At 51.3% G+C, this 20469-nt stretch overlaps 1 protein-coding gene across 1 annotated transcript; it reads right to left on the bottom strand.

The window, feature by feature from the left end:
- Positions 1 to 1814: 1814 nt before the first annotated feature.
- On the bottom strand, positions 1815 to 8117 carry LOC129082476 (leukocyte immunoglobulin-like receptor subfamily B member 3). The gene is given in 11 exon segments (XM_054588171.1): positions 1815 to 2404; positions 2482 to 2640; positions 3415 to 3467; positions 4068 to 4190; positions 5808 to 6107; positions 6403 to 6684; positions 6902 to 7154; positions 7156 to 7208; positions 7363 to 7647; positions 7820 to 7855; positions 8069 to 8117. Coding segments are annotated over 11 exon segments (1770 nt in total). The 3' UTR covers positions 1815 to 2227.
- Between the last annotated feature and the right edge of the window lie 12352 nt (positions 8118 to 20469).

Raw genomic sequence — 20469 nt, 5'->3', positions numbered from 1 at the left:
TTGTGCCAGGTCGACTGCAGGCAAAACGTGTTCAAGTTTTTACGTTTAAACATTATTTCTTCTATAAAGTTTCTGAGGAGGGCTTTAATAAATGATAAAAAATTCCTTTTACTCCTGAAGAGTTTTTCATTATAGATGGGCGCTGTGTTTTAACGAAAGTTTTGCATATGTTGATAGGACCTTTTTGTTGTGGTGGTGGTTGGCTATTACTTTTCATGTTTGAATACCACTGATGGATGCGTTGAATGTGAAACCAACCATGCATTCCTGAAATCAGACACCTGCGCGGTCGGGAGAGAGTATCCAGTTTCTGTACACATGCATCTTGTTCACTCTTTTGTTTTGGGAGAGCTTCCTGCGATGCTCCCTCTTTGTAGCGCCGTCGTTCGGTTTTGTTATCGCTTTATTTCTGGCCTGATAAACTGTGTTGGGAGATGTGCCTTTCTCCTCCTGTCTCAGGAGAAGCTTGAGTGTCCATCTGGGCATGTGTGTGTGTTTCACACAAAAGTGTAGGGAAGCATTTAACAACGAATCTTCCCAGACACCATGTTCATTTTCTTGTTTGTTTCTTTTTTGGTGGTTCCGCGGGTGACCGAATCCATGTTCATTTTGTGGGAAAATACTAAATTACAGATTCAATACATTTAATATGAGACAGTTCATATTTTCTATTTGTTTTGTGTCCATCATTTTGGTAAATTTTGGTGGATTTTGTCCACTTCATCTACATTTTTTAAAAAAATTTATTTACTTATTTTTAGACAGAAGGGAAGGGAGGGAGAAAGAGGGAGAGAACCATCCATGTGTGGTTGCCTTTCACACGCCCCCTACTAGGCACCTGGCCTGCAACCCAGGCCTGTGCCCTGACTGGGAATCTGTACCCGCCACCCTTTGGTTCCCAGGCCAGCACTCAGTCCACTGAGCCACACCAGCCAGGGCTATGTTTTCTGATACATTGCTATAAAAGGGTTCATAATGTTCTCTTAAACAATTCATTAATTTGTTATTACAGTACTGTTGACATGCACTTTTATTTGCGTCTCAGGCAGAGGAGCCTCACGGAGCTCTGTTACCTGTTTGAAACGTAGCATCTGAGATGAGATGCTGTCCTGGCAGAGGTGACGCGAGTCTTCTCGCTTCGTTCCGTGCCCACTGGGCTGGACTCTGTGGCAGGATTAACGTTTTCAAGAATGAAATTTTGGGGCTTTCCTGACTCATGTTTTGTTTATCCTCAGGAGCTCCTCTCATTGTTATTATTCTCCTCCTTCTCTCCTCATTGAGAATACTTCGCTACTCTTCCTGTAAATCTTTGACATAATACATCACCTGTATGCTCCTTGCTGTGCCCACCAGCCGAAGTCTAGTCTCATTCGGTCACCATACCCAAAACCTCCTTTACCCTTTTCATCCTCTCCCAACACCCTTCCCCTCAGGAAACCATTTTTTTGATGTTTGAATCTATGAGTTTGTTTTCTTTTTTTTACCTATTGCTTTCTGAATGTCTGTGTCCAAGTGTATGTTCGTGTGTGTATATGTGTGTATCTTTGTGTGTATACCCGTGTGTGTGCATGGGTGTGTGTGTTTCATACATGCATACGTGTTCAGAAGCATTTAGCTGTGAAGCTTTTCAGACTCCACAGTCACTTCACAGGAAAATTTTTAATTACAAGCTCAATATAGTTAACATATATGACAGTTCAGAGTTTCAGATTCCAACCACATATGAGTAAAGTCATATAGTTCTTGTGCTTTCTTGTATGACTTATTCCACTTAGCATGATACTCTCAAGACACATCCATGTCATTGCATTGACAGTATTTTATTTTTTATGGCTGAGTAACATTCCTTTCACAGATACCACAACTTTACCTCAACATTTGTGGAAGGACGCTTAGGTTGATTTTTGTCTTGGCCTTTTTCTTTTCTAAGATAGTCTTAATTTTCCATTTTGTAGGTTTGATGTGTAGTATTTACATTATCATTCCTTGAAAGCATTCCCCCACTTCCATTTTGGTTGTAAATTCACACATTGATTCTTGAGAAGTCTGCTGCTTTGATCCCAAGGTGTAGGGGTAGTAGTTGGCTGTGATTGCAGAAGCAGGGGGCTCCCAGGGGGGCCCAGAAGCTGCTGGGGGTCCATCTCAGGTCACCAGGCTGGCCGGGGCCACTGCTGAGTGTCCTTGGGGGGAACTCCTGTGCCTTCTGGGGCCCCTGCAGACCCCCTCCCTAGAGTGTGGGGTCTCGGTCCTTCCTGGGCAAGTGGACGGCCAGAGCAGCGTACACACTGGGCTCAGCCGGGGGCTCCTCTGACAGGGAGGAAGGGGGTGCACTCGTCTCCCGTCTGAGGGTGAAGTGGTTCAGCTGGGCATAGGTCACCTCCTGGGGGGCAGCAGGTGCAGCAGCCTGGAGCAGGGGACAGTGAGAGGGTGAGACGTGGCTGGGGCTGGGGATGCCTGGGGGCTGGAGAGGGTGGGACCCACCTGTCTGTCCATCTGTCTTTCCCCTTCTTCTTTTCTGCCCTTCTTGTCCCATAATCTTGATGATGAAGGAGAGGAGGCCATTCCCTGCCTGAGCCTTGATCTTGAACGGTTCACCTGGGCATATGTCACTCCCTCGCGGTCGTCATGGGGCCTGTTCTGCTGCAGGGAGACAGTGAGACAGGAAGAGAGTTTCTTTGATTCAACTGAATTATCCGTGTGTAGCCAGATTGATAATTTAAACTTCAGGTCAGATGAGGTCACTGTCCTGACGGAATCTGCAGGGGCTTCCTGAGCCTTGGGGCATCTGGAAGGGTCTACGGTTCTGACTTGTAACCTAATTCACTGTCTCTGCTCATTTAGCTCCACCCACTCGGCCCCTCTGGCTGAAGCGCATGTCCTGCCTCAGGACCTTTGCACCTGCTGTTTGCTCTCCCCCCTCACCACGCACTCCACCCCCTGCTCTTGCTTTATTCTCCTTCACAGCAGCTGGCCCTCCTGACGTCATCACCTGTGTGCAGGTGTCTCCCTCGCCCACAGGTGGGCTGGACGAGTGGGGGACAGGCTGCTCGGGGCGGCACCGCGGCCCCTACATGGAGCCGGTGCCCAGGGAGCTCCCGTCACGGCGGCTGCGTGACTGAGTGAAGGGGCCCTGGGGCCTGGGGTGAGTCACTCATTCGCGCCTCCTCCTGAGACCTGGGGCTGCCCAAGGTCACACAGGGGACGAGGGGCCAGCCCAGGGGACCCCCCCAGGAGGGGCCATGAGGTCCCAGGAAAGGGAGGAGTGAGTCACAGCAGGACGGCCTGGTGCCCAGAAGGAGAGGTCAGTGTGGACGCTGCTGAGAACCAGGGGAGGGGAGGACAGGGGAGGGACCATTGGAGTGAACTGGGCAACAGGAAGGTCCTTGGAGGCCTGGACAGGGGCAGGGGTCTCACCCGAGGGTCCAGCTCCACGCCCTCCCCAGCCTGTGGGTCCTTCACGGCAGCATCTGTAGGAGCAGAACAGGGTGTGTCTCCTGGCAGGGTCCCCGGGATCCCAGGGCTGCAGACCCGCTGCCCCCAGATGGACCACTAACCCAGGGTGAGGTGAGGGGCCAGGTCAGGCTGTGGGGATTTCCGTCCCCCTCGCCCCTGACCCCACGCCCTCCCAGGCTGTCCCCTCCCCCGTGGCCTCCTGGAACCCCTGTGCCCCTCCCCCAGGCCAGCCATCCCTTCCTCTCAAGGAGGGGCCCTTCCTGGGCATCAGCAGATCTGCAGGAGGTCAGAGATCAGCCTCTCTCTGGGCTGTTCCAGAGGGAAAGTCTCTGCCCTGGGCGGGTAGGGACCCCTTTCTGTGTGATTCCAGAGGAAAGCAGAAACCCTAACACGCTTGTGTGTATGTTCCATATTCAGGAGATTGAAAATGATGAAAAATTACTTTAAGTTTGTATACGTGTACCAACATTAAAAGTATTCTTTCCAGGTTTTCTGATTTGATATTCCAGAGAAATCTGTTTCTCAGCTGACCTTCTCCAACTACTTTTTTCTCCTGTGACAGGTGCTCTGAACCTCTCTCTCCTGTGGCTCAGGTCACCCTGTCCCCTACTCACCCAACGTCCTGACTTTGCTCTGACGCTGGCATCGGAAGAAGAGGAAGAGGAGGAGGGCGAGCAGAAGGACGGAGGTCACCGAGGCCCCGATCAGGATCTTCAGGGACCATTGGTGACCCTGGACTGCAGTGACGTCATAAATGAGCCATGATGCCCTTTCATGAGCCCCTACTGTGTGCGAGGCACATACTAGGGTCTGTGGTTCGTCTCCTCTAACCTCACAGCCCCCCTGCACCAGGGATCGCTGACCCACCGCCCAGTCCCCGGGGGCTCAGAGAGGTGAGCCGCGTGCCCCGGGGCCCCCAGCCTGGCCGGGGCAGGGCAGGGACCGGACCCCGGACGTGGGTTCCCTGTGCTGCCCCCATGCTGCCCCCTGGGGACACCAGCTCCGAGCTCTGGGCTCCTCCTCTGCAGGGGCCTGTCCTGTCCCATCTGGAGCGGAGGGTCCTGCCCTATTCCCTGCCCCCCAGCCCAGGAGGGACACGGGAGGGGCAGGGGTGCGGTGAACTCTGTGTCTCTCCCAGGATCATGTCCACTCTGCAGGGCCCTGATGTCCCCTTGGGAAGGTGTGGCTGGGCTGGGGCTCTGCCTTCCTGAGCTCTGTGAGGCCCCTCATATCCCCTAATGTCACCACAGGCCTGTGAGCAGGAGGGGACCAGGGATGACAGACATGAACCGAACACTCAGAGAAGAGAAGGGACTGTGGGCCCCACAGCGGGAGCCGCAGAGCCAGGACCTGACCCAGGTCGGACTCCAGCCCTGGCTCCCTCCTCTGAGCTGAGCACCAGAACTGAGGAAAGGATTTCAGTGCCCCAGACCCTTGTCCTGCCTGTCATCCCTGAAGTGTCACAGTCCCTGCTACAGAGGGGACAGTCCCCATTTCATCATATCCTGAGGATCTTCCATGTGAGTTCCCTGTCCTAGGAGGTCAGAGCCAGAACTGAAAGCAATCTAAGCTCTGGGCCAGGATTCTCTCCGTTTACATGTGGAGACACTGAGGCACAGAGAGGGGGAGGGCTAGTCCAAGTCAGAGCCTCCAGAGGAACCTAAACTTCCAGGGACTCAGCCCCTGTCCCCTGAGGACACACCCACCACCTCCCCACAGAGACCCTTACCAATCACTTTATGGGCTTGAGTCTGGTGGGGAGAGGCCGATCCTCAGAACTGCCTGGGAATCAGGATTGGGGGTGAGGAGTGGGGGCTGCCTTCGCCCCGCTTCAGCCTGGCTGCCCTTTCCCTGGGAGGGACCACAGACCTCTCCCTGCCATGACCGCCCCACCTGTCCCCTGTCAGCCTCACGGCCCTGGGGGCCCCATGATACCCCCACCTTCTCTGCCCGGCCCCAGCGCCCCTGGGAGACAGGCAAGCCAGGGCGGGTGATCGTGTTCTGTCTGGGAGCAAGGCCTCTGCTAGTCACCACCTGGTCCTGGTCTCTGGGTGCGCCCTGGGCGCTGCAGAAGGAGGGGGTGGGGATGGGCGCCTCTGTCCCTTCCTGCCTGGGCCCTGCCCAAGGCCTCCCCTGCCTCCCTGGGCACCTGGCTGCTGTCTGAGCCTCAGGGATGAGGATGAGGATGAGGCAGGAGAGGGGTGGCTCTGGCTTTTCCATCCCTCTGGGAGGTGAGAGTCCCACAGGCTGACCCTCCCTCTCTCACCCGCTCACTCCTGATCCAAACCAAAGTCTCCAGGGGGACAGGGTCCTGACCTGACCATGGGGACATGGGTGGGGTAGGGGCTCCTCACCTGGGACCAGGAGCTCCAGGGGGTCACTGGGCTGTGAGAGCAGGAAGGGGGAGGCGCTGTGGGAGCTGTAGCAACTGTAGGTCCCACTGTGGCCCGAGGTCACAGGACTGATGGTGAAGGTGGCCTCCGAGGGGGCAGCCGTGCCCTGCAGACGAAGCTCCAGGGGAGGGTCCAGGGAGCCCTCCCTGTGCAGGTGGAAGGTGTCAGCCCTGGTCTCAGATCGACACAGCAGGGTCACGTTCGCTCCCCTGGGCACCGGGGGCGGCGGCCAGGCCGACAGGGAGGGTTTGCTGTCCGCTCCTGGGGAGGGAGGGCGGTGCTGTGCAGAGGGTCACTGCCTCGAATGCCGTGCGCCCTGAGGTAAGTGACAATGTCTTTCCGCAGGACGCTGTCGGCGACCCCTGTCAGCTCCTCTCAGTCCCTCTGGGTGGCGTCTTCTATAGCCATGCCCCTCCCTCCCCTTTCTCCCTCCCTAGACCTCAGCCCCCAATCGCCTCTGCTCCAGGACCCTCTCCTGGGCCCCATCACCTCCACGGTGACCCCGGTCTGACCCTGAGCAGACAGTCAGGACAGGGGACAGGGCAGGGCTCCTTACCCGCGATCAGGACGTCCAGGGGGGCGCTGGGGGCCGACCACGCATGGGAGATGCTGTGTCCGCTGTAGCACCTGTACCGGCCCCCGTGGGTGCGGGTCACAGGGCCCAGGGGGAAGTCGGGGCTGCGCTGCCCCTCGAGATGCTGAGGGGGTGTGGGCCCCTCATCCTTGGTCAGAGCGAATCTGTCAAAGCCGGGCTCCGAGCGACACTGGAGGGTCAGGCTGTCCCCAGGCAGCAGCAGGGAGCCTGGCTGGGCCCGGAGGGAGGGCGACCTGTACACGCCTGGGGAGAAGGGCCATTGGCACCCTGGGGATACACCCTGTCGCCTATGGGGGTGCAGGGACAGTTCGCACATGCCCCACTCCAGGTCTCCGCCTGTGGTTCTGTCCCCAGGAATGAATGTCACTGACTCCCATGATCCCAGGGTTTTATTAAACAGAGGGTTTAGATCAGTTATTTAAGGCACAGAAAAAGTTGCAGCAAATGTGGGTCACCTCACCTGTGACTTCGATGTGCAGAGGGTCACTGGGGTGTGACCACATATTAGGGTAGGAGCTGTGAGAAGCATAGCATCTGTAGGTCCCGCCATGGGAGGCACTCACGGGGCCCACAGGGAAGACCGCCTGCCACCTCCCATCGTTGGACCTCCGTTCCGGTTCCATGCGTAACGGCGGCTGAGCCCCTCCCTCGTTCAGCAGGTGGAAAGGGCCGGATGTGGACTGTGAGGTACACACGAGGGACACGTTCCCCCCCTGAGGCCACCACCGGGCTTGGCTGGGCTGCGAGGGAGGGGGCGCTGTCCACTCCTGAGGGAGAAGGAGGATGTGAGTTAAAGGTGAGCAACACCCCACCTTCCCCAGCTGCAGGCTGGGAGGGGTGCAGCCCCCTAAAGCCCCACTCTGTTCCCTTCAGCCTCTGAGGGGGAGCCCGCAGTGGGGAGGGGACCGGGGTCCTCCTTACCCGTCACCACCAGGACGAGGGGCTCACTGCGCTCCGACAGGTTGCGCCCAAGGCTGTAGGCACACTCGTATAGCCCTGCATCGTGTGATGTCGTGGATGGAATGCGGAACCCGGTCTTGTTGCTGGAGGCCTGTGGGATCCTCGTAAGCCGGGGCTCAGAGCCCCTCTCTTTATACAGACCGTAGGCATCAGCCCGCAGAGACGCCTGACACCAGAGGGTCACAGGGCTGCCCTTGCTGACCATGGTGCCTGGGTCGGCCCGGAGGGAGGGTCTGGGGAAGGCCTCTGAAAAGGGTTCAGACGCGCGGTGTCAGGGGGTGCCCTTCTCCCCGCACTTCCCCCAACTGTCACTCCAAGGCCCTTCCCAGAGTGGTCACCATCGTTGCAGACCCACTGTGTGTCCCCAGCGGCCCAGGGGTCATTGTGCTGAAGCAGGAGGTCAGGGGGGAGGACTCACCTGCCCGGACCTGGTCCCAGGGGCCCCCACACAGCCCTGGAAGGGAGTCCCCGTGAGATCATCCTTCAACGCACACGCAGAGGCTCCAGGCCAGGTCGGGGCCCCGAGACTGGGGTCCAACCTGGGGCTGAGCCACCTCTCCTCCCCCAAGCATTTCTGTCCGCAGGGAGCCTCCTGAGTCCTGGGGTCCCTCGGGACCAAGACCTGGGAGGGGAAGGGCCCCCACGCCTCCTCTTCCCTGCAGCTCACCCAGGCAGAGGAGGGCCGTGAGGGTCGGGGTCCTGGGGCCTCCTCCCATGGTCTCCAGTGTGCAGACGACGTTTGAGATTCACTGGCAAGTCAGGGTGACAAATGGGGCGTACAGGGCCCCGGCATCATGTGACATCTCTTAGGTTCCTCATCGGCGGCCACCGGAAGGGAAGTTCCCCTCCCTGAAGCATGGGCCCCAGGAGGCACCTAGCTCTGGACCTTCCACCCTGAGGTGAGTCTCAGCAGAGCCCCCATGTCTGCCTCCAGCTCACGTGACACTGAAACCCAGAGAGTAACAGCCGTCCCAGAACAAGAGGGTAGGAGACCCTGGCTGGGGAGGAGCAGCCCAATGGCTACTCCATTTCAGACTCTTTGTTCCTTGCATAAGTCACGTCCCTCTCCTGAGCCTCTGTCACGGCCATTTCCCCCGTTTTCTCCCTGACCAGGCCGTCGGGCAGTATTGACTGAGCAGGGGCCGCGTGCGGTCACGGTGCCAGGCTCTGCGGAGTCACTGCGGAAGCTGCCAGATTCTTCCCCTGGACTCACGGGGCCTCCGATGAGTGAAGACAGACAGTGCAGATACTGAGACGGCCGGCGGCTCAGTTGCAGTCTCGTGAGATTGTAGGCGTCGGGAGGAAAAGGAAAATGAGGCGGTGAGGCTCCGTGGGAGGGGGCGTCATGCAGCTGGGTCCTGGCTGTGAGGGTCCTTCACGGGGATGGGTGACCCAAGGCATGAGCAGGGGTCAGTCCAGGGGAGCGGGGCTGGGGTGTCCTCAACCAGAAAGATCTCGGTCTGTTCTCAGAAGGGGTAGCTGTCAAGCCAAGGCTGTGTGGCCTGTTCACAAAGACCAGGGACACTGTGCAGATGGCTTGGATTTTATCATGGAGACAGTGGGAAAAATTTTAAGCAACAGAGGGTAGAAACAGATGTATGTTTCACAAAGCCTACCCCTATGTGAAAACCTCATGCACGCAGGCTCTATTGAATATCACCTCCATCAGTAATAAAACACCAACATTCCCCTGGGCCATGGGCGACACGCTGAGGAGTATTCCAAGTCATTCCCAAAAACCTATAATGCTCACTGCACTTAGACTTGACTGGGAGGAGAAAAGGGGGTCTTGGTTCTGTCTGGAATTTGGGGAGGAGGGGCCTCTGTTCACAGTGGCTGAGGAAACAGCTGAGGAAAGCACAGATTTTTAATGCCTCAGTTTCTGCGTGTGGTTTGGGGTGGTGGGGTGTGTGGCAATGGGGGGAGTTTGTTTATGGAAGGAGTCATGCTTTCCGGGGCTGGTGAGATTAGCCCCAGCCTGAACTTTCACACCCTGGAACAGGAGATGGTGCAACAGGGATCTTGTGTCAGGCTGGGAACTGGTGGGGGGTGGCGGTGCAGGCAGGCTCAGACCAGATCAGTTGTAGGGAGAGTCCCCAGGAGGCGGAGAGAGGAGGGAATGGAGAGAGGCCTGAGGCCTGGACGGGAGGTCCAGGGAGGACGCTGATGGCTGATGATAACGGGACTCCTAGAGTCCGGGGATGGATCGGGGACATCGTTCAGAGGGGCTCAGGGGACGGGCCGGTGGGGATCTCTGGTGGGCTGATAAGTGCGAGAGTGAGAGAGGAAGGCTGTCCCCCATCGTCTAGGTGCCTGGAGGAGCCCGTGGGGTCGTCACTGTCACGGGGAAGATGACCCCAGGGGCGAGGGCAGCGTGGGGAAGTGCTGAGGAGACTGAGCACCGTTTCTCAGAGGCAGCAGGGACTGTGGATTTTCTCTCCCCAAACAGTTCCCTTCAGTGATTTCTGTTTTTGCAAGGCAGCACCACCCTTTCCTTCATCCCCCTCTTCAAACCTCTGCCTCACTTCTTCCTCCTCAGGCCCCTCCTCCCCGAGCAAAGCTCTTCCTCTCTCCCTGGGAGCTCCCTCTCTGGCACCACAGAAGAGCCTGTGTGCAGGCCCTCCAGGTTTTTAGCATGAAAAGAGAGTAACTCAGATCTGTGAGGGAGCTTAGCTTACTGAACACCTAGCAAAAGGAGAATGATATCAGTGAAGAAACGCCATATTGGAAGAAGATGGTAGGTGACCGTGTCTTAAATGTCTTGAAAGCCCTACATTTTCCTGCCCAAAGAACTCAACTACAAGTCTCAAACGCCAAGCCCACGTGCATCGTAAGCATCATCAAATGAATGAGGGAAACTTGAAAACATCCAGAAATAATGGCACATTAAACGTAGAGGGGTCATGAGTGCAATGACTACAGATTCCCTTTCAGAAACCAGTGCGATCAGAGGAGTCAAAAGTGCTGAAAGACAAGACAGGTTCCCCTGAAATTCTCCAGGAAATGTGTTTCAGGAATGGAAGCAACAGAATGGACAACAGAGCAGGCTACCCGCTCAAAAGAGACGACAAGCTCTGCAGGCAGACTGGAGGTAAATCCCAAGGGACCAGTGGAAATTCCAGAATTAAGGAAGAACAGAGATATCTAAGTAAATATCTAAGTAAAGGCAGTAGCATATTTTCCTCCTCTTCAGTTTAGTAAAAACGTATGTCTGTGGAAAACATAGAGTCTCAGTATCTGCTGGGCTTTGTAGACAGGGTTACACGTACTACATATAACAATGGCAGCGTAAGGCAGTGGAGGTAACAGGGATGACACAGGTATAAGGTGCTGTCCTTGCAGAGGTGAAACATTACGTCTGTGTAGAATCTGAGAAATTAGGTGTGTATATTATAATACTTACAACAGTCCCTTCGAAAGCAACATACAAAGAGTTACCGTTAGAATTCCAGCAGATAACTTAGAATGGAATACTGAAAAAATCATCCAAAAACACACAAAGAAGGCAAAAAAAGGAAACCTGAAGAGCCAACGATAGAGGCCACACGCGCAGAAAGAAACAATAAAATGGGAAGCCCACAAACAACATCGTTGATATTGCATGAAATGTCAATGGTCAAAGCAGAAATTAATGGCAGAGTTTTTAAGACTGATCAACAACTAGTATGACTGGACTGTTTTTAGTTCTGAAGAGCTTCATTTTTTTATTTATTGTTCAAATGCATTTGTCTCCATTTTCCCACCACCACTTTCCCCACTTTCCCCAGCCCCACCCACCCCACCTCCCTCCCTCAATCCTTCCCCACCTTGGCTATGTCCGTGGGTCTTTTATACATGTTCCTCTACCTGACCCTTCCCCTTCATTTCCCCGTTACTCCCCTTCCCCCTCCCCGCCTCTCGCTGTTTGCTCTTTTTTCCCTTTGATATTTCTGGTTGTATTTTTCTTGCTTGTTTGTTTTATTGAACAGGTTCCTGTTATCGGTGGGATAATATGGTACTTGTCTTTTCCCACCTGGCTTCTATTGCTTCGCAAGATGCCCTTAGTTCCAACCGTGCTGTCGCGAAGGGTAGTTACTCTTTCTTTCTTTCTGCTCTGTAGTATTCCGTTGTGTCCATGTACCATAGTTTTTTGATTCACTCGTGAATCGAGGGGCTTTCAGGTTGCCTCCAGCACTTGGCTATTGCAAATTGTGCGGCTATGAACATTGGGGTGCATAGGTTGTTTTGAATTGGTGTTTTGGGATACTTTGGGTATAATCCCCGCAGTGGACTTGCTGAGTCAAAAGGCAGTTCCATAGTGAGCTTTGTGAGGAAATTCCAAACTGTTTTCCACAGTGGCTGCAGCCATCTGCATTCCCACCAACAGTGTACTAGGGTTGCCTTTTCTCCACCACCCTGCCAGCATTTGTTTGTTGATATGTTTATGCTTTCTGACCAGTGTGAAGTGGTATCTCATTGTGATGTTAATTTGCATCTCTCTGATGGCCAGTGATGCTGAGCATCCTTTCATATGTCTCTAGGCTCCGTGTATGTCCTCCTTAGGAAAGTGTCTGTTCAGGACCTTTGCCCGCTTTTTAATTGGATTTTTTTGTTGTCTTCCTGGAGTGGAGTTGTGTGAGTTCTTCATACATTTTGGAGAACAAGCCCTTGACCGAGGTATCATTGGTAAAAATGTTTTCCCATACGGTTGGTTCCCTTTTCATTTTGCTGAAGTTTTCTTTAGCCGTGCAGAAGCTTCTTATTTTGATGAAGCCGCACTTTTTATACTTTCCTTTGTGTCCTGTGCTTTAGGAGACATATCGTTGAAGATATTGCCGCTGGAATATCTTAGTGTTTCCTGCCTATGTTCTCTTCTAGGACAGGTTCGGTGTCGTGACTTATATTTAAGTCTTTTAGGCATCTTGCGTTCATTTTTCTGTCTCGTGTAAGTTGATGGTTGAATTTGAATGTTTTGCTTGTATCTGTCCAGCTCTCCCAACACCAGTTGTCAGAAGAGGCGATTTTTATTCCATTTCCTGCTTCTGCCCCCTTGGATGAATATTAATGAACCATGGAGACATCGGTTTATTTTAGGAATCCCTATTCTGTTCCATTGATCTATGTTTCTGTTCTTATGCCAGTACAAGACCGTGGTGAATACAGTGGCCTTGTAATAGAGTTTGATGGTAGGTTTTGGGATCCCTCCCCCTTTGTTCTTCATTCTCAAAATCACTGTGCCTATTCAGGGTCATTTATGGTTCCCTATACGTTTTGGACATGTCTGTTCTATACCTGTGAAATACGTCATTGGTATTTTAATAGGGATTGCATTGAATCTACAAATTGCTTTGGGTAGTATGGACATTTTAATGATGGTAATTCTTCCAATCCATGAGCATGGCATATGCTTCCATTTATATGTGTCTTCCTTAATTTCCTTCTTCAGTGTTGTGTCATTTTCGGAGTACAAGTCTTTTACCTCCTTGCTTAAGTTTATTCTTAGGCACTTCATTTTTTGTCTCGGTACAGCAAAAGGGAATTTTTTTACCTGATTTCTGATTGTGGTATTTCATTGTCCGAAATGACTTTGATTTCTGCAGATTGACACTGTATGCCTCTGTCTTGCCAAGTTCACTTATTAGGTCGAATAGTTTTTTAGTGGAGTCTATGGGGTTGTCTATGTACACTATCATGTCATCTGCAAACAAGGACAGGTTTACTAGCTCCCTTCCGGGTCAGATGCATTTTATTTCCTTTTCATGTCTGATTGCTGTGGCTAGGACTTCCAGTACTTTGTTGAGTAGAAGTGGTGAAAGCGGACAATCTTGTCTTGTTCCTGCTCTTAGGGGGAAGGCTGTTAGTTCTTGCCCGTTGAGTATGGTGTTGGCTGCAGGTTTTTCATTAATGGTCTCAATTATGTTGAGATAAGCTTCCTTTCCTTCCACTTTGCTGAGTGTTTTATCATAAACAGACACCGTACCTAAACAAATGCTTTTTCCACATGTTGATTTGATCATGTGGTTTTTGCCTTTCCTTTTGTCTATGTGATGTATTACAGGTATTGATTTGCAAATGTTGAATCATCCTTGCATCCCCGCGATAAATCCCACTTGATCATGGTGTACGATGTTTTTAACGTATTCCTGAATGTGTGGTACCAATATCTTTTAAGGATTTATTATTTTCTTTATCTCTAGAAGTATTAATAAGGTTATTAAAAAATTGTGAAATCATGTTTATTCTATTACAGTTGTCTCAATTTTTCCCCCTTTTACCCCCCTCCGCCCATCCCATCCCACACCCCCCTCCCACAGTCAGTTCCCACTCTGTTGTCCATGTCCGTGGGTCATTCATAGATGTTCTTTGTCTAGTGCCTACCCCTTCTTTCCATCATTGTCCTCTTTTCCCCTCTCTGGTTGCTTTCACTCCGCTCCATGTTTTCATGCCTGTGGTTTATTGTGTTTGTTTATTTTGTTGAATACATTCCACTTTTGGTGAGATCATATAGTATTTGTCTTTCACCAAAGAGCTCATTTCACTTAGCATAATATTCTCCAGTTCCATCCATGTTGCCGGAAAAGCTAGGAGTTTTTCTTTATTTCTTTCCCTCTTTCCCTCTTTCTTTCTTTCTTCCCTCTTTCTTTCTTTCTTTCTTTCTTTCTTTCTTTCTTTCTTTCTTTCATAATAGCGGATTGATTTCATTTATTTTTTTAAATATCAAAGTCAATTATAAATTATAAAAAATCTAAAACCATTATAAATTCTCAGCAATTAAAATATGACAACAGCACAGCAATAACCAAGAAGATGAAAGAAATAAAATGGGCATTCTAGAAACAAACGTATAGATCTGTGTAACAATGTAATATATGATTAAATTGATATGTCAAATAAAAGGGGAGAAATGAGGCTTATTCACCAAATCAGGTGCATGGACCACTATCACTTGAAATAAAACAAAGAGAGAGCCCTATTGCACACATTATACAAAAAATATTCAGGTCAGTTAAAAATCAATATGTACAATCTAAGGAGTTTTAGGAAAAAATAAAAATAGTATCTTCCTTACTCTGAAGTGACATATTGAAACCCAGAAGCCATAAGGTAAGATATTGACAATACGACTGTATTAAACACTTACGACTATATAGTAATATACATATTAGAAAAGTTAAAGGACAAGTAATAAAGCAGGAAAAGTATTTGCAACACGTGTGTAAAAGGGTTCATAGTTTGTTTCTGTTTTAAAGGAAAAAATTCTACAATCATTGAATCAAACCATAGATGAAGAATACCAAAAAGTCATTTAAAGCTTCTTAAAAATAATATAAAGAGGCAAGAAATATACAAAGACAGGCTTAGTTTCAACAACTCATAAAGGAACAATTAAAATAACCCATCGTTGTCGATATCAGATTAATACATATTAAAAAATGCTGGTAGTATTGGTAACTGTGAAAGGATCTGGGTATCCAAAGACTCTTTGTCTTCATCTTCTTGAAGCAGTCCGTTTAGCATATCTTGCAGTGCTGGTTTGTTGGAGGTGTATTCTTTTAGCCTTCCTTTGTCCAGGAAACAGCTTCTTTCACCTTCCATTTTAATTGAGAGCCTTGCTGGGTTGAACAGTCTTGGTTGCAGGCCTTTGCTTTTCATGGCTTGGAATATTTCTTGCCACTCCCTTCTTGCTTGCAGTGCTTCTGTTGAGAAGTGAGCTGCTAGCTGTATCGGGGGCTCCCTTAGATGTTGCTATCCGTTTTTCCGTTGCCGCCTGCAGGATTCTCTGTTCATCTTTGATATTTGCCACTTTAATGATGATGTGTCTTGGAGTGGGCCTGATTGGGTTCCTCTTGAGTTGGACCCTCTGTGCTTCCTGGACTTGTGTGACTTTTTCTCTCCTCCAACTAGGGAAGTTTTCCATCGTTACTCTTTCAGACAGGTTCTCTAGCCCTTCCTCATCCTCTTCTCCTTCTGGTAGCCGTCATTATGTGGATATGGTTATGTTTCAGGTTGTCCTGCATTTCCCTAAAGGCCTATCATAATTTTGAGTCTTTTTCATTTTCTTGCTCTTTGTGGGAGCTTTTTCCTACCTTGTCCTGCAGCTCGCTGATTCGATCCTCTTCTCCATCTAGCCCGCTTTGGATTCCTTCCCCTGTGTTCCTCAATCCAGAAATTGTGTTCTTCATTACCTCCTGCCTCTTGCTGAGAGGTCCTCTGTCCTTTTTCATGCTGATATTGTTTGCAGTAAGTTCCTCGTATTTTCTCTGTGGTTTTCTGTAATTCTCTCTCAGCTCACTGAGGTCATTGAGCTTCTGTTGAATTGCTGTTTGGAACTCAGTATCTGAGAGTTGACTTGCCTCTATTTCATGTAGTTCTCTCTTCTGGGGATTCCTCCTTTCCCTTTGAGTGCTGGGTATTTCTTTGTTTTCCCACTTTTTTGTGAGGCTCTTCTTTTTTGCTTCTGCTTCTTCAATGGATCTGTCTTGCTTTCCTGACTTTGTGGTGTGAGCTTCTATGATAGGAGACTTCTAATTTTACTTTGGGAATTGCCTCTGGTGATGTCAGAGGTTGACCCTGTCTGACCTTAGGCAGTCTGTTGGAGACGTGCAGGAATCTGCTGTCTGTGGCTGTCTCCTTCAGCTGTTAATCAAGTCACTCTGCCCTCAGCAGGCCGCCTTAGACAGCTCGGTGTGGGGCAGAGTCCCTGCTGGGGGCGGGGTTATTGGGTCCTCTCACGTTCTGCCGGTCAAGGGAGCGGTCTCTGCCTGAGCCAGATGGCTGCTGCCCTATGGGTAGGAGTCAGCACTTGGATCCCTCCAGGTACTCTCTCCATTCTCTCCCCGAAGCGTCTATACCCAGTCTCTTCTAAAGCGTCTCCAGACCACTCTGTACCCCTTTTAGTCAGGGATCTACTATGTGTGGCTGCCACTCTGTACTCAGCACGCATCTTAGACAGCACAGGCAGGGTGGGATCCCACATGGGGGCAGGGCAATGGGTTTCCTGAGGCTGCTGCTGCTCAGGGGGCGTGGTGTCTGCCTGAGCAAGATGGCTGCTTCCGCATGGGGAGTGAGTCAGCACTGGGATCCCACCGGTGCCTCTCTCCATTCTCTCCCCAAAACCTCCTTCCCTAGTGTCTCCTCAGGCGTCTCCAACCCACTCTACCCCACCCTTGCCACAGACCAGGGTAAGTGCTGCAAGTAAAAATTTATGCGTTGGTCCTTTAAACAGCTCTTAGTGTCTCCAGCCGCTTATCTCTGGCAGAGAGGAACACGGCCACTTTTCACAGCTGGCTGTGATATGTGTACCTTTTGGGCTCTGGTGCTGTAGGCTCGAGATCCCCGCTTTTAGTTTAGACCCCACTCTTCTCTGGGAAATCCAACTGGCCCTTTCAATATCCTTCCGGTGCAGCTGCCCGTGGGTGCCCCGCTCGCCTTCTCGAGTCTCTACCGCACTCCTCCTGACCAGCGAGATTGCACCGATTCTTCTGTCTCCAAGGTTTTAAGGCTCCTCTCTTGCTATTATTATTCAGTTGTTTGTTCCACGTGATTACTCCACAATTTAGTTATAATTCCAGTTTGGTCCTGGGAGGAGGTCACTGTGACTTCCACTTACTTCTTCGCCGTCTTGATTCTCCTCTCTTTTGAGGATTTTAGCGTCTGTGTTCATCAGTGATACTGGCCTGTAGTTTTCTTTCCTCGTTGTGTCTTTATCTGGATTTGGGATCAGGATGATGCTGGCCTCATCAAAAGCATTTGGGAGCTTTCCCTCTTCTTGGGTTTTTTGGAATACTCTGAAAAGGACCATGGTTAGCTCTTCCTTAAAGATTGTGTAAAATTCTCCTGCAAAACTTTCCACTCCGGGGTTCTGTGTGCTGGGAGTTTTTTGATCATTGCCTCCATTTCACCAGCTGTTTTTGGTCAGTTCGGGCTTTCTGCTTCTTCTTCATTCACTGCTGGAATGTTATATTTTTCTAGAAGTTTGTCCATTTCCCCGAGGTCTTCCAGTTTGTTGGCATATAATTGTTCATAGTAATTTCTTACTCTCCTTAATATTTCTGTGGTATCAGTTGTAATTTGTCCTCTTTCATTTCTGACATTATTTGGGGGGGGGCCCCCTCCCTGTTTTTCTTGATGTGTGCATAAAGCCTTGTCAATGTTGTTCTTTTCAGAGAACTGGCCCTGGAATTATTGATCTTTTGAATTGTTCTTTTCGTCTCAATGTCACTCACTTCTGCTCTGATCCGGATTAGTTGCTTCCTTCTACTTGCTCTGGGCTTTGTTTGGTGTTTCTCCAGGTCTTGAAGCTGTAGGGTTAGGTCCTTTCTCTGAAATGTTTCTATCTTTTTTTAGGTAGGCCTGTATTGCTAGGAATTTCCCTCTCAGGATGGTTTCGCCATGTCCAAATAGGTTCGGGGCTGTTGTGTGTTCCTTTTCATTTGTTTCCAGAAACCTTTTGATTTCTTCTTTGAACTCATTATGGACCCAGCCTTGTTTAATAGCATGCTATTCAGTCTCCCGGAGCTTCAATGTTTCTGAGTTTTTTCCTTGTGTTGGTTTCTAGTTTCAAGCCTTTGCGACCTGAGAACATGCTGGTTATGATTTTAATTTTCCTGAATTTGCTGAGGCTTGCTTTGTGTCCTGCCATGTGGTGTGTTTTTCAAACAGTTCCATGTGCATTAGAAAAGAATGTGTATTTTGCTTCTTTAGGATGAAAGGTTGTATGTATATCAATTCAAGTCCATTTAATCCAATGCATCATTCAGTTCCACAATTTCCTTGTTGATATTTCACTTGGAAGATCTAGGCACTGTTGAGAGTGGGGTGTTACAATCCCCTCTCAGTGTGTTTTGTATTAGACATCGCAGTCCCCTCCTTCCTTCCAGCTTCACCAGCGGCGTGAGGTGAGAGATCCTTCCTGTTGGTCCTGCCCCTCTGCTGGGGCTCACGGACCTGGTCTGGATGCACCGGCTTGGTGCTTCCGGCCCCCTCTGGTGGCAGGGTTCTCAAGTTTTATGTCTTGTCCTCACCCTTTCATGGATCTGGCCATTTGTTGGTAAACTATCTCTCTTACTGAAATTTTTTTAAAAACAGTAATGGCTTATCAGACACAGGCCCAAGCCTCTCATGCTGCACAGCCATCTCCAAGGTCCAGCTGACCGCAGTCCAGCCTCAGGCCTCCTCCTGGCTCTCTTGGGGGGATCAGAGGCATCATAGGGTCCTCATGGGTTCGCTGAAGGCGGCGGGGACTACTCTCTGGTTGCTTATGCTCCATGCGATGCGAGGTCCGTGTGGGTGCCTGCCTCTGAGTGGAGGATTGGGCTGTAGTTGTGGCTCCAGCCGGGCTGCGGGCAGCAAGTTCCTGCCTGAGATGCTCAACCCCCGGGCTCCGGAGCAGTTAAGGTGGAGACTGGGGTGGCATCGCACGAGCTTGGACAGTGGGTGGCTGCCGCTGAAGGGTTTGGAGCAGAAGGAGCAGAGGAGGTGCTTCTGCCCCGTGTAGGTCGGGAGGTGACAGGCAGCTTGGCAGCTGGTCCCCGCGCACACTTCCTGTCGTGGGCGGGCGTGTCACAGGCACAGGGCGCTCCCCTGTGTGAGTTTGCAGGCACACGGGAGGGGCCAGGGCTAGTGGGAACTTTGGCGCAGCCCGGAACTGGCAGAGGTGGCTCTAGGTGGCATAGTGGCATGTATAGGGACAGGACCAGGTTCGGGAGGACAGGCACCAGGGCAGTGGGGACGAGGAGGATGGCGGGTGCCTCTTCGGGACACCGGTGCCCCCCACGCAGTTTGCCCAGGATGTAGGAGGGAGCACCATATGCGAGGCTGTGGCTTCGGGACCAGGCGAGACACGCAGGATACACGCAGGGTCTAGCGGGGCCCGTGCTCTCGGCTGGGTGAGCAGCAGCGCTCCCTGAACCTAAAGAGCCGGCCCTGGGCACCTAAGGGCAAAGTCAGCAGTGCCGGTCACCGCTGCTAACCAGCCCGACAGGGTGAGCAGCTGGGACTCCGTGAGGCTGGAGGAGGCACAGCGGCACTGGGGACGGAGGGGAGGTGGGCGGCTCTTGCCCCCTGAAGAATCATCTCTTTCCAGGAATCAGGCAAGTGCCAGAAATTAGGGCTTTAGGAAGAAGCGATGCCTCTGGAGCTGGTTCTCAAACACACCACGGGACTGTCATTTCAAAGACCGATGTCCTCTCCCCACCTGCAGAAACCTGGCGTGTCTGGGGGAAGCTCACGAGCACAGTGTCTGAGGCACAGAGCACTGCCTGTCGGGACAGGCCTGTGTTTCTCCGTGATTTTGGATTTATTTGTTCCACACTTGTCCCTTAATATTAAATGTATTTGGGTGACATTAGTGACTAAAATTGCATAGGTTTCAGCCCTGGCTGGTGTGGCTCAGCGGGTCGAAGACCAGCCTGTGCAGCCAAGGGTCCCCTGATCCGTCCCTGGTCCGGGCCCACGGCTGTGCTGCGGGCCAGTGTCCGGGCCACGGGCGGCAGAGGGCCTGCGAGAGGCAGCACATCTATGATTCTGTGGCTCGTCGCTGTTTCTCTTCCTCTGTCCCTCCCTTCCCCTCTCTAAAAAATAGAAAATGCAATCTTGAAACTGTACGGAGGTTCCTACTGCACAGTTCTGATACACCATCTATATGTCACATCGTGTTCCCCTTTAAAGGCAAATCTGCCCTCAGCATGTATTTCACTCTCTTCACCCTCTCGTGTTCTGGTAACCACCACGCCTTGTCTGTTTCTCTGAGTCCAGACTATTCTTAGTTTTTATCTGTTTAATCGGTTGTTTTAAAACAGATTTGTGGTCTGATCCACAGACATGCACAGTCAGTAAATTGGAAAATAAAAGCGAGAAAAACATCTTCCATGAACGTGCACCAGAGACTGAGGGTCAGTACAGGTGTGGGTCTGACCTGCGAGGGGATGTGGCCCGCGGTCATGGGGGTGAGGGAAGAGGGGCCAGTTCAGGAAACCCAGCAGAGGCGGGAACGGAGGCGACCGCAGTTTAACTGTGGAAGAGCCTCTGCAGCCCCAGCCTCACCCCCTCCCTGCACGCGAACCACGCCCACAGCCCCCACGTCCTCTG

This window comes from Pteronotus mesoamericanus, unplaced genomic scaffold, assembly GCF_021234165.1.
Source record: "Pteronotus mesoamericanus isolate MK-2021 breed Mesoamerican mustached bat unplaced genomic scaffold, CSHL_Meso_final scaffold_128, whole genome shotgun sequence".
Lineage (NCBI taxonomy): Eukaryota > Metazoa > Chordata > Mammalia > Chiroptera > Mormoopidae > Pteronotus > Pteronotus mesoamericanus.
The sequence above is the reverse complement of the archived record's forward strand: the minus strand, read 5'-3'. Positions and strand labels throughout refer to the sequence as shown.